At 46.9% G+C, this 14,238-nt stretch overlaps 1 protein-coding gene across 1 annotated transcript in view; it reads right to left on the bottom strand.

The window, feature by feature from the left end:
• The window catches only part of slc16a2 (solute carrier family 16 member 2), a 106,544-nt gene that overhangs the window by 66,791 nt on the left and 25,515 nt on the right, over nt 1-14,238 (bottom strand). Inside the window, exon 2 of the mRNA XM_033030143.1 lies at nt 916-1,060. Coding sequence (XP_032886034.1) covers nt 916-1,060 — 145 coding nt within the window. The remainder of the gene's footprint in view (nt 1-915; nt 1,061-14,238) is intronic.

A 14,238-nucleotide genomic window follows, 5' to 3' on the forward strand; every position in this document is an offset into this window, starting at 1 on the left:
TTATCGCCAGAGATGCTGCCTGTCCCGCTGAGTTACTCCAACTTTTGTGTCTATCTTCGGTGTAAACCAGCATCTGCAGTTCCTTCCTACACATGCTTATGTGTCCATTGGGCGGCACGGTGGTGCCAGAGTCTCGGGTCCCCGGTTCGATCCCGACTACAGGTGCTGTCTGTACGGAGTTTGTATGTTTTCCCCGTGACCTGCTTGGGTTTTCTCCAGGTGCTCCCGTTTCCTCACAGACAGGTTTGCAGGTGAATTAGAAACATAACATAGAAATTAGGTGCAGGAGGAGGCCATTCGGCCCTTCGAGCCAGCACCGCCATTCATTGTGATCATGGCTGATCGTCCCTATCAATAACCCGTGCCTGCCTTCTCCCCATATCCCTTGATTCCACTAGCCCCTAGAGCTCTATCTAACTCTCTCTTAAATCCATCCAGTGATTTGGCCTCCACTGCCTTCTGTGGCAGGGAATTCCACAAATTCACATCTCTCTGGGTGAAAACATTTTTTTCTCACCTCAGTCTTAAATGGCCTCCCCTTTATTCTAAGACTGTGGCCCCTGGTTCTGGACTCGCCCAACATTGGGAACATTTTTCCTGCATCTAGCTTGTCCAGTCCTTTTATAATTTTATTTGTTTCTATCAGATACCCCCTCATCCTTCTAAACTCCAGTGAATACAAGCCTAGTCTTTTCAATCTTTTCTCATATGACAGTCCCGCAATTGGCTCGGTATAAAAATGTAAATGGTCCCTAGTGTGTGTAGGATAGTGTCAATGTGTGGGGATCGCTGGTCGGTGTGGACTCGGTGGGCCGGAGGGCCTGTTTCCGCGCTGTATCTCTAAACTAAACTAAATGTGTGTCTTACTGTTGTCTATGTACCCGTGTGTGCAATAAGTCAGAAATACGGTCTTACTTTGTAAAGGAGCTGGAAAGAAGTCCAATAAAAGCCAGTGTTGCACCACACATGGCAGTCTTCCTGCAGCCAAGCCAGTCAGTGAAAATGCTGACGACAGGAGACCAGAAGAATATCATCCCCATCGAGAGAGAACCAACCCAGGCTGTGTAGAAGATAAAATAGGTTTTATAGGATTTCATCACCCCCTTCCCACCACTGACCACACTATAAACGCTGCACCAATAACCAAGTCAAACATCATTCCCTTCTTATGTCATCTATTATTCGCATTGTTTTGTAAATACCATTTATCAGGAAGGTGTAAAAATATTTCCACTAAGAGCCAATATATAAAAAAAGATGAACTCATCTTGATTTGAAGTATAAAGCATCATGGTTTCATAATCTAGGGATGTGCATGGTTCCCTAAATGTGGCAAGTCAGGTGGATGGAGACAACTGCAGTTTACACCGAAGATATACACAAAATGCTGGAGTAACTCAGCGGGACAGGCATCATCTCTGCATAGCAGGAATGGGTGACATTTGGCATGCTTGCATTCATTGGGAAAAGTATCGAGTACAATAATTAAGACATCATTCTGCAGATGTTCAAGTCATTGGTGAGACCACACTTGGAGTACTGTGTGCAGCTCCGGTGATCCAACTATAGGGAGAATGTCATTAAATTGGAAATGGTGCAAAAGGAATTCACTGGGATGTGGCTGGGTTTGCGGGCTTGAGTTATAGGGAGAGGTTGCATACGTTGGGACCTTTGCCTTGGAAAATAGGAGGCTGATGAGTGAACCTATTGAGGTGTACTATATTAAGAGGTGCATGGATAGTGTGAATGAATGTCTTTTTCCCAGGAAAGATGAATCTAAAACTTGAGAGCATAGGCTTATGGTGAAAGGGAAGATATTTAAGGGCAACTTTTTTACTCAGATGCTTGTTCATATCTGGAATAATCTAAAGAGACAATACAATTATGACTTTTTAAAGGTCTTTGGACAAGGTGGCACGGGCACAGCGGTAGAGTTACTACCTTATAGCACTTACAGCGCCAGAGACCCGGGTTCGATCCTGGCTACGGGTGCTTGTTTGTACGGAGTTTGTACATTTCCCCCGTGACCTATGTGGGTTTTCTCCGAGAACTTTGGTTTCCTCCCACACTTCAAAGACGTACAGGTTTGAAGGCCAATTGGCTTGGTATAAATGTAAAGATTGTCCCTCGTGTGGGATAGTGTTCGTGTGCGGGGATCGCTGGTCGATGCGGACTCAGTGGGCCGAAGGGCCTGTTTCGGTGCTGTATCTCTAAACTAAACTAAACTAAAATCAAAGGTTTATGGATAGGAAGGTTTAAATGGCTATAGGCCAAATGTAGGCAAATGGTAGTGGCCCAAAATGCCAATTTGGTCAGCATAGACAAGTTAGGCTGAAGAGCTTCTTTCTGTTGTTACAGCTCCATGACTCTATCATCAAAAGCTTGCTGATTTTGGTTATAATGGTTGAAGAAACCTATCTTTGGAACATCCCTTTGAACTAGCAGTGGACACCTCCCATGCATTGGTAAAAATGCAATATATTCCAAACAATTGAAAGTACAACCAAGTCCAGCTCCTATTTATAGTATTTAAACATTGAATACAGTGAAGGAGAATTTACTCCTGTGCAGCTCACCTTAAAAAGAGACAGCCAACTCTTATTATCATTATATCAATATATACTTTTATGTTTAAAAAGTAGGAACAGCTAGTTTTATTCAGCGGCCCTGAAGCATCTTTAGTGCCCTCATGCTTTGTTGTGTTTAAGATGAGCCAGGTATAGACAGTTACTGTTCCAATTGCCTGCACCTGGTTTAGCACCTTGGTGGTTAATAGAGGATTCTCAGTAAAGGACATTGGGCCATTTCTCTTCATTTGATCAACTTGGCTCTATCTCATATCTTTGTGGGCCATTTTGAATGTGGCACTTGCTCAATATTAACATTGGGATATAAACAAATCAGTTGAAAGCATTCACATCTCCCCCACAAAGAAATTCAAGTCGTGTAATGTGAAAGAGACCAACTACACATTTTCCAAATAGCTGCAATTGTCTATGTTCACCCTGGACTCTCGCATGAATTGTTCACTTCAATACGCTGCAGAGGGGCTCAACTAGCTTTGATCAACTAATTGCACAAAGTGCTTCCATCGTCTTTGAAAAGCTCTGTCTCAACAGGAATTTGATTATGTGCTTCTGAAGAGCTTGTCAAAGGCCAAGTTATAACTGGCTTTGGCAGGGTTTAGTCTCCTAAGGCGCTGCCTTGTCTCTTTATGTGCGGAACAGGTCCACTGTAGAGCCAAATGCTCAACATTTCTTTGAACAAAGTTGTATCTGTTTGCACAAGCAAGCATTTCCACTTCAGACTCTGTGACCTGAAAATCCTTTGGCCACATTCCCAGTGGGAATGATGCCCATGTATATCTTCCCAGGCTGGTGCTGGGTCAGCAGAGGAAATCTGATTTACCTGAAGCTGGTGTCCTGCCCCCATGGGATAGGAAGCTCTGGGGCCAAAGCTGAAATGTTGTTTGCCTCTTCCCCAACCTAATGGCCACCTTTCATTTGTGTGCATGTCATATGATCATGTGACAGGAACAGAATAAGGCCACCCAGCCCATCAAGTCTACTCCACCATTCAATCATGGCTGATCTATCTTCCCCTCTCCACCCTGTTCTGCTGCCTTCTCCACATAACCCCATGACACCCATACTAATCACGAATCTATCTGTCTCTGCCTTAAAGATATGCATTGACATTTGTATTCAGAATCTCCCCAAAGTTATTCATAAGCACTGGTTACGAACAAAAGAAATGGGATGTAATTCAATCCCAACTTCAGCTGCGTACATTTTTCTTTTAATGTAAAGGTTTTATGTGATTCAAGTTAAAAGTTAACAGAAAATCATCTACATTTATACAAAGGTTGCATGCAACCGACTTATACAACTCGAAACAATGGCCATTTAAAATAGTGAGAAGATCTCTGCACTACATGGTTGCGTACATTAATCAACTTCCAGTCTAATGAGAGCCTTGCTTTCTGAGCTGTATGAAGTAGGCGTAGATGACATATGCATGTGACCCTTCTCTAAGATTTCTTCAGCTTTGGCCCCTCGAATTGTGCAATGAACAGCAATCTTATCATTTCTCCGAATGCCAAAGGACCGCACCGTATAGTGCGCTTTTGACAACACTAGGGTCTGGCCAGTGAGTTGCTCCAGCACTTTAGCAGCTCTGGTGAGTCTGTCACCACTTTCACCTACACAGATGTTCAGACATAGTTTCCTAATGCGGAGCTCACGCATAGGGTTGTCCTTCTTCTCGCCCGCCATCACCGCTGCCACCCCGGCCAAAAGTAGATGACATATGTATGTGACCCTTAATATAGTTACCTCATCACTACTAACCACTCCCCATATCACAAGTATAATTACAGCCTCCCCACCCACATATCGCTCTCTAGTTTCCGTGACAGACCACGTACAGCTCGTGCTCTCTGTAATGTCACAGTATGAATGTAATAAAGAAGTAAAGTCACAGTGTGTCGATAACACTTCTTTACATGGTGTCAAAACTCTTACCCCTTGCGCCTCATGTTTATCGGTTTTTATTTAATTTTGCCCCAGTTTTCTGTTACCCCCTCCTTGTTTCCTCATTATGGACAATTCTTGCCGCAAACCCGATGTGCTCATTTTCGATGCAGACATTGCCCATCGATGGGATGTCTTTAAACCTGACTTCGACCACTATGTCACCATCGCTCATCCTGTCGCTACTCCAGCCGTCCAAGCTTCTCTACTCCTTAACCTGGCTGGTCCCGATGCCCTGGCTCGGTCAGACTTCTTCGTCTACGATGTGGGTGAATCTGTTCGGGACCCGGTATGTTTATTGGCTAAGTTTACCGCGATTTATTATTATCACCTGCGACGCCTCTCAGTTCGGGCTCGGTGCCGCTTGTCTACAGCTCCATGACGGCCTGCAACTGCCAGTCTCCTACGCGTCCCGTACCATGACCCCTGCCGAACAGCACTACGCACAGATCGAGAAGGAGCTACTGGCCGTGGTGTTTGCCTGCTCCAAATTCAAGGACTATATACTATGCAACACTTTCACCATTGAAACAGATCACCAGCGGCTTATCACCATCTTCAACAAGTCGATCCATGTTGTCTCATCCCGACTGCAGCGCATGATGCTGCAGCTCCAGCGTTTCACTTTCAACGTCGCTTTCCGGAAAGGCAAAGACATGTTCGTGGCCGACACGCTATCCCGCGCTCCGCTAACATCCACCGATCGCCACCCCTATAAAATGTCTGACCTGATGGTGCTCAATGTCAATATTGTCCCTTCACAGCAGATGAAGTCCCTGGTCCAGCACACTGCCGATGATCCTGCCCTGCAACAGCTTGCTGCCATCATCCATCATCCATCATCCCGACCGTTGTTCCGCTCTGCCGGCTGGCGCCGTGCCCTACTTCCTGGTCCGTGATGAGCTCGTACTCCAGGACGGCGTAGTCGTGAAAGGACACAAGGTAGTAGTGCCTGCTGCTCTGCACGACCACTATTTTCAGGCCGCTCATAACGGTCATCCTGGGGCCGAAGCCACCTTGTCTCACGCCCAGAGCCAGTTCTACTGGCCTGGTATGGCTCAATACATCCGGGAGAGGGTCTCCTCATGTTCCACCTGCAACACTCTCGCCCCCCACCAGCAACGACAGCCGCTTCTGCAGCAGCCTGCACCCGAACTGCCCTGGATGGCGGTTGCCACTGACATTTTCGAGTGGCGAGGCAAACACTTCCTGGTACTTGTCGACTCCTACTCCAACTGGTTCGAGGTAGACCAGCTGCATTCCCTCACCTCTTCGGCCGTTGTCGAAAAGCTGCGCCGCCATTTCTCTACCTTCGGCTCCCCGGCCAGCCTGCAGTCTGACAACGGCAGCCAATTCACGAGCTCCGAGTTTAGGGCTTTCGCAACCAGCTGGAACTTCCGCCACTACACCAGCAGCCCTGAGTACCCGCAAAGCAACGGTCTGGACGAGCGCGCCGTTCGCAGTGCAAAGAACTTACTGGAACAATGTCGTTTGTCTAACTCTGATTTCTTTCTAGCCCTCCTCAACCTTCGCAACATATCCCGTGACCCTGCCATGGGCTCCCCTGCTCAGCGGCTCATGTCTCGCACTACCAGACCACCGATCCCGATGGCCCAGCGCTCACTCGTCCCCTCTGTCCTCAAGCCCGCTGCTGTTCGGGAGCGCATTGCCCTTAAGCGCGATGTTCAGAAACGCTCCCATGACAAGTCCTGCCGCCTCCTGCCGCGGCTTTTCCCCGGTCAAGTTGTCCGCATGCAGACCCCCACCGGTCACTCCCGGCTCGCTACCGTAGTCGCCACTGCTGGGTCGCCTCGGTCCTATCTCGTCGACCATGCAGGAACCATCTACTGCCGGTCCTGCCAACATCTGCGGCTTGTCAACGAGCCGCGACCACCACCAGCAGATCCTTTTGTTCCCCCGCTGATTACAACCTCCCCACCCACATATCGTTCTCTAGTTTCCATGACAGACCACGTACAGCTAGTGCTCTCTGTAATGCCACAGTATGAATGTAATAAAGAAGTAAAGTCACAGTGTGTCGATAACATTTCTTTACAGTAGGTAGCTTTGTTTCTTGATCTAGTAACTTACTGTAAATGCAACTAAGGAGTACACCAGCAATAGCCAAGGGCCACATCACAAAACATCATTCATGACTGAACCTGATGCTATTGTTATAACAAGAGTCCACACCCAATGTGATTAATAACTCTAAATGTGTGGTTCAACATGGAACCTTACTGCCACAATATTTTACTTTCATTCTCTGCCGCAGAAGGCAGCTGAGGCCAATTCACTGGATGTTTTCAAGAGATAGTTAGATTTAGCTCTTAGGGCTAAAGAAATCAGGAATATGGGGAAAAAGTGGGAACTGGGTACAGATTTTGGGTGATCAGCCATGATTGAATATTGAATGGCAGTGCTGGCTCGAAGGGCAAAATGGCCTACTCCTGCAACTATTTTCTATGTTTCTATTTTCTATTTATTCACAACATGGGTTCAGTTTCAAAACTAGCAAGAATACTGAGCAATAAAAGCGATGGCCTGGTATCTCACCAGTGCTCTCACCAGGGTCTTCTCTATATCCCGCAGCTCCGATCTTACTCCCCATCCCCATACTTGTAACAACGGCAGAGTCCCCATGGTCCTCACCTTCCACCCTATCAGCTGTCACATACAACGTATAATCCTCCTACATTTATGCCACCTCAAACGGGATCCCATCACTGGCCACATCTTCCCATCTCCTCCCCTTTCTGCTTTCCGCAGAGACCGTTCCCTCCATAACTCCCTGGTCAATTCGTCCCTTCCCACCCAAACCACCCCCTCCCCGGGTACTTTTCCTTGCAACTGCAGGAAATGCTACGCTTGTCGCTTTACCTCACCCCTCGACTCCATCCAAGGACCCAATCAGTCTTTCCAGGTGAGGCAGAGGTTCACCTGCACCTCCTCCAACCTCATCTACTGCATCGGCTGTTCCAGGTGTCAACTGCTCTACATCGGCAAGACCAAGCGCAGGTTTGGCGATCGCTTTGCCCAACGCCTCCGCTCAGTTCGCACTAATCAACCTGATCTCCCGGTGGCTCAGCACTTCAACTCCCCCTCCCATTCCGAATCTGACCTTTCTGTCCTGGGCCTCCTCCATTACCAGAGTGAGGCCCAGCGCAAATTGGAGGAGCAGCACCTCATATTTTGCTTGGGTAGTTTACACCCCAGCGGTATGAACATTGACTTCTCCAATTTCAGATAGTCCCTCCTTCCCCTCCACCTTCCCAGCTCCCCACAGCCCACTGTCTCCACCTCTTCCTTTATTTTTCCCACCGCCCCCACCCCACATCAGTCTGAAGAAGGGTCTCGACCTGAAACATCGCCTATTCCTTCCCTCCATAGATGCTGCCTCACCCGCTGAGTTTCTCCAGCATTTTTATCTGCCTGGTATCATTTGATTAGTTTCAGTGGAACTTTCACACCCTTGCAATCATTTGGAGGTAACAAAAGCATCGCAATTTAAACTAAAGACACAAGTTAAAAGGTCAAGACCAAGGACACATGCATTATAGTCTGTGGTGTTCCCAATGTTTTCTGATAGTCTACTCTGCACCAAGCCCAAGGACTCGCGTGCCACAGAATACTTCCTTCCTCGGAGAGATCGTCCAATGAAGGACATTTCTGCTGCACATGAGGCCTTGGAATTGGTGAAGAGCAGAATATCAGAAACCTTTTGTGCATTGTTGGTTCACCAGGTCACTTCTGTTGAGATCTCCTGCAGAAACCTAGGCAGAGGTGAACTGGTGAACTGCCAATCCACGATGGTGGAGTGGTGAAGGAGTATCACAGTGATGGTGGTGGTCAGTGAGGTGAATGGGGAACGCAGGCTGCAACAAGGCAGCGGAGGATGGAAATGTGATAATTAGCAATGGAAAGACACCGACCTTAGGGAAAGTGAACATCGCAGATTCTCCTTCAACAGTCCAGGTAGCCCTTAGCCCTAAAGCAGGCATCAACTTTCCAGGTAAATTTGGTAGATCCTTGTATGCAATCTAAATGTCCTCATTTGACACCACTGCACTTACCTAACATGATCCTGCAGATCAGTGTCACTCATATTATGAGTCATGCTTTTGTAGTTACGCCCACTAGCTTTACAGTAACTCTCTTTGCCTGGTTCCCTTAGAATTAGAGAGACGTGCAAGTGTGAAGTCATATTTGCTATGTAGTTAATAAAGTCTTTGGACCTTTATCTTGGTGTAAGGCTTCAGTTATTTACAACAGCCGGAACACAACATCTCCTCACACTCTTACATAGCCTGTTTTGGTTAAGTTTTAGTTTGTTGGGTTGTGTTGGGGGGAGGGGGGGGGTGAAACATGTTCTCTGTCTCTTCCTTCGGGGGAATGCGACTTTTTCGTGTCGTATCCCCCTTCTCTGCCTCCGTCTGCGCTGAGGCCTAATGGCGGAGCTGGCGGCCTCCAACCTGCGACTGACCCCGAGGCTCCGGAGGCAGAGCCAGCCAGGACTCACCAACGAGAGGCTGGCCGTCTTCGGGGCTGAGGCAGCGGTGGCCCGACTTGCTGGTGCGGCGTTCTGGCTTTCGGTGGCGGCCTGGAGCTGATGCAGCGGGGCTCGAAGCTGAGACTGCGGGACCCGGAGCTGGGGCAGCGGCCCGGAGCAGAGACTGCGGGACCCGGAGATGGGGCAGCGGCCTGGAGCGGAGACTGCGGGACCCGGAGCTGGGGCAGCGGCCCAGAGCGGAGACTGCGGGACCCGGAGCTGGGGCAGCGGCCCGGAGCAGAGACTGCGGGACCCGGAGATGGGGCAGCGGCCTGGAGCGGAGACTGCGGGACCCGGAGCTGGGGCAGCGGCCTGGAGCGGAGACTGCGGGACCCGGAGCTGGGGCAGCGGCCCGGAGCGGAGACTGCGGGACCCGGAGCTGGGGCGGCGGCCCGGAGCGGAGACTGCGGGACCCGGAGCTGGGGCAGCAGCCCGGAGCGGAGACTGCGGGACCCAGAGCTGGGGCGGCGGCCTGGAGCTGGGGCAGCGGCCCGGAGCTGATGCTGTGGCGGGCCATCTCGGACCGGAGACGGCGTTCCGGCTTTCGGCGGCGGCGACATCACCACGGAGGTCCGCTGGACTGGAGGGCGGCATCTCCGTCCTGGATCGATCGCCTCAGCGCAGAGGGAGAACAAAGAGGGAAGAGACGGAGACTAAGACTTTGCCTCCATCACAGTGAGGATGTGCTTGGTGAACTCACTGTGGTGGATGTTTAATTTGTGTTTATTGTATGTTTTGTTTTTATTGGTTCTGTGTATGACTGCAGGCAACATAATTTCGTTCAGACCGAAAGGTCTAAATGACAATAAAGGAATCTAATTCTAATCTAATTCTAATATGTCAGCATGTAGTCTTCTGTTCCAATTCCCAGGTGGCCCGCCAACCACAAGAGGGCAGACTGCCTTGTCAAGATCGGAATCAAAGAGCACCAAGTTTGAAGAGGGTACGTGGGTTGCAGTGAAGGATTGAGCAGAGAATGGGAAAGTTAATGTATTGGAGAAATTAAGTCACAGCACAGGATGCGCATATGAATGGATGGATGAATGAATGAAGGAAAGCGTTTATTGGCCAAGTATTCACATACAAAGAATTTGCTTTGGTGCTCCGCCCGCAAGTGACAACATGACATACAGTGACAGTTAGGAATGACACATAAAACATTAAACATTAATAATAAAACGGTATTTGACAATAGACAATAGACAATAGGTGCAGGAGTAGGCCATTCGGCCCTTCGAGCCAGCACCACCATTCAATGTGATCATGGCTGATCATCCCCAATCAGTACCCCGTTCCTGCCTTCTCCCCATATCCCCTGACTCTGCAATTTTTAAGAGCCCTATCTAGCTCTCTCTTGAAAGTATCCAGAGAACCGGCCTCCACCGCCCTCTGAGGCAGAGAATTCCACAGACTCACAACTCTCTGTGAGTTGATTAAACATGTGAATTAAATAAAATACCAGAGCAAAAGGAGGCTACAGACTTTTGGTTATTGAGTAGAGCTACTACTCGTGGAAGTCAATGTTTTGACTTCAACAGAATGGAAATGTAGACAAGCCTGTAAGATGCCTTATATGTTTAAAAGGGACAGGGCCAGATATTATAGAACAAATCGGACTATAACAGCACACATTTAAAAAAAATCTGTGCAAAGCAAAAGTGTGAAGTTAAAGATTGAAAGCTGCAGGACAGGCTGCCTGACATTGTTATTGTGTGTGTCATGGCTAGTCATAGAACAGAAGTACCCCACTAAATCTGGGAATAGCTCAACAAAATGCACAACCTACAGCTTTTTTTAAAAAGTTGAGCCGAAGGGAAAATGCACATGACACATCTGGGCTGTAAAATAACCCCTGTCTTGAGAAGATAGCCTAACCACCACCGCCCCTTGACACATAATTCAACGGAACACATCACCTGAATACAACGACTGCAAGAACATGTCGGACACTCGTGTCATCTATTAACACCGCCAAACTTTCCCAAGATCAACAAGACACAAATCAGGAGTGTGATTGAGCAATCTCCACTTGACTGGATGAGTACAGCTCCAACCTCCAAAATCTTGGTTTGGGAACAGCTCTGTTCAAGGCCGCAAGAAATTACAGTGAATTGTGGACGCAGCCCAGACCATCACACAAACCAACCTCCCTTCCATTGACTCCATTTATACCTCATGCTGCCTCGACAAGGCCAGCAGCATAATCAAGGACAAGTCTCACCCTGACCAATCCATCTTCTGCCCTCTCCCATTAGGCATAATGTATAGAAGTGGGGAAAATGCACACAGCCAGATTCGGGGACACTTTCTCCCCAGCTGCTGTCAGGCAACTGAACCATACTAGAGTGCATTTTGTTGAGCTATTCCCAGATTTAGTGGGGTACTTCTGTTCTATGACTAGCCATGACACACAACTAGAGAGCAGTTCTGAACTGCTATCTACCTCTTTGGTGACCCTTGGACTATCCTTGATCGGACTTTGCTGGCTTTACCTTGCACTAAACGTTATTCCCTTATCATGTATCCATACACTGTAAATGATTGTAATCATGTATTGCATTTCTGCTGACTGGTTAGCACGCAACAAAAGCTTTTCACTGTACCTCAGTACACGTGACAATAAACTGAACTCAACTGAACTGAATTAAATGTGCTTGCATCAGCACTCAATACTAACATTGTCTCAACTTCTCTATATATTGCTTCCAAAGTATTAGTGCAAGTGATAAACAAATCAGCTAGCTATACCTGGAGATTACAAATTAAGAAATATTCTCACCTCACCTTAATATCTGTAACCTTAAACAGTTAAACTCACTATTATCCATGTAAGCAGTAAAGTCAAAGTCAAAAAGAACAAAGACTTATTTGCAGAAGTGATTCCCAAACCTTCCTGGTAATCAAGAGTTAAAACTTGTCAAAGAACATTAGAAAAACAAAATAGGTCAGTGAAGTGATTTAGTCTGCTCTGTGTGCGCAAGGATCGGCTTGTGACAATAAATGAAACTAAATGAACTAAGCTGAACTCGTACCAACATCCAGAACTAAGCAGCTGGTGATAGGCAGTATAGGGTAGTGGTCGATTCGTCAAGGCTAGTGGATCAACAACACTGTGGGGGCATCTTCAATACAGGCTCTGCACTGGCCAAAAAGGAGGCTTTCTCAAGGGCAATTTGGCAACATCCATATGCAATAAACGGATATTGGTGGAAGAGCTAACCCAGGAAACTTCAGCTGTGGAGAAATGGGAATTTTGTGATTGACTGAATGACCTCCCTCTGTGCTATGATTCTATGATTCATTTTAAACTAGCCAAAATTATGAATGCAAGATGATAGAGATAATGTACAGTGCCTTCCAGAAGCTGTAAGTAGGCAGTGGTTATGGGTCAATTTGCAAGACCCTTGAACAGAAACGAGGTTTGCAATTCCTGAAAGAAATAAAGGTGCAACTATCTTTCAAAGGATAAAATAAATATCAAGGTATAATTATATGCCCACCATACTTTTAATATATGCTCTCTGCATGCTCCTGAACAGTGTTGCAACCGTAGCTTAAGATGGTCAAGGTCTCCTGTTGTTACAGAAGCTTACTAACTAGAACCCTCGTAAAAATTCAAACGCATGGATTAAAAATAACTATTAATTAATAACCACAGAGTTTACAATTAATATTCTCCTTTGGTCACCTTGCCTTGTTAAGATTCAGTACAATGTGTTTGTATAGTTTGTCACATGACTCAAATAATTTGGAGATGGTCAAGAAGAGAGACAGTCACAGACCCGGAGGAGATGTTGCCAGTAACATCTTACATAAAACAGAAAATATTGTGACCAGTTCAAAATGTTCTGTATTTAGAAATATTATCAGAAGAGTGTGAGGTAAAACCTTTGCCTGGAAATGACTTCCAAATAGTAGTGCTAAACATGTGTCTTTGGAACGGAACTTCATAAGTGGAGTAAAATATGGCGCATGTGTAGGAACGAACTGCAGACGTTTTTTTAAACCAAAGATAGGCACAATATGCTGGAGTAAATACAAGCTGAATACAATAGATACAATAGACAATAGATGCAGGAGTATGCCATTTGGCCCTTCGAGCCAGCACCACCATTCAATGTGATCATGGCTGATCATCCCCAATCAGTACCCCGTTCCTGCCTTCTCCCCATATCCCCTGACTCCACCATCTTTAATCTAGCTTAATTAACCATATCTAGCTCTCTCTTGAAAGTATCCAGAGAACCGGCCTCCACCGCCCTCTGAGGCAGAGAATTCCAGACTCACAACTATCTGTGTGAAAATGTTTTTCCTCATCTTCGTTCTAAATGGCTTACCCATTATTCTTAAACTGTGGCCCCTGGTTCTGGATTCCCCCAACATCGGGAACATGTTTCCTGCCTCTAGCGTGTCCAAACCCTTAATAATCTTATATGTTTCAATAAGATCACCTCTCATCCTTTTAAATTCCAGAGTATACAAGTCCAGCCGCTTCATTCTCTCAGCATATGACAGTCCCGCCATCCCGGGAATTAACCTTGTGAACCAGTGCTGCACTCCCTCGATAGTAAGAATGTCCTTCCTCAAATTTGGAGACCAAAACTGCACACAATACTCCAGGTGTGGTCTCACTAGGGCCCTGTACAACTGCAGAAGGACCTCTTTGCTCCTATACTCAACTCCTCTTGTAATGAAGGCCAACATGCCATTCGCTTTCTTCACTGCCTGCTATACCTGCATGCTTGACTGATGAACAGGAACCCCCTAGATCCCGTTGTACTTCCCCTTTTCCCAACTTGACACCATTTAGATACTAGGGTCTCGACCCGAAACATCACCCATTCCTTCTCTCCAGCGATGCTGCCTGTCCCGCTGAGGTACTCCAGTATTTTGTGTCTAAAATATGATACAACCACCATATGTTGGGTTTGACGATCAGGATGAATTTATAGGCTTAGAGTATTTTAAAGGTTTGAATAAGGGTTTGTGCAGAGGTCTGGGAGAAATCTGAATGGTTGGAGCCCATGTACTGACTCTGAAAGGACCTTTTTCATTGGAGGTGTCAAAATATTTCAGATTCATCAGAAAATTCTGAGATTGAAGAAACTTAATTTACTTGCTGCTTCTTTTACCAATGAAATGAAACTGTGCATTTGG

The sequence above is a fragment of the Amblyraja radiata genome, chromosome 12 (assembly GCF_010909765.2).
Source record: "Amblyraja radiata isolate CabotCenter1 chromosome 12, sAmbRad1.1.pri, whole genome shotgun sequence".
NCBI classification, from domain to species: Eukaryota; Metazoa; Chordata; class Chondrichthyes; order Rajiformes; family Rajidae; genus Amblyraja; species Amblyraja radiata.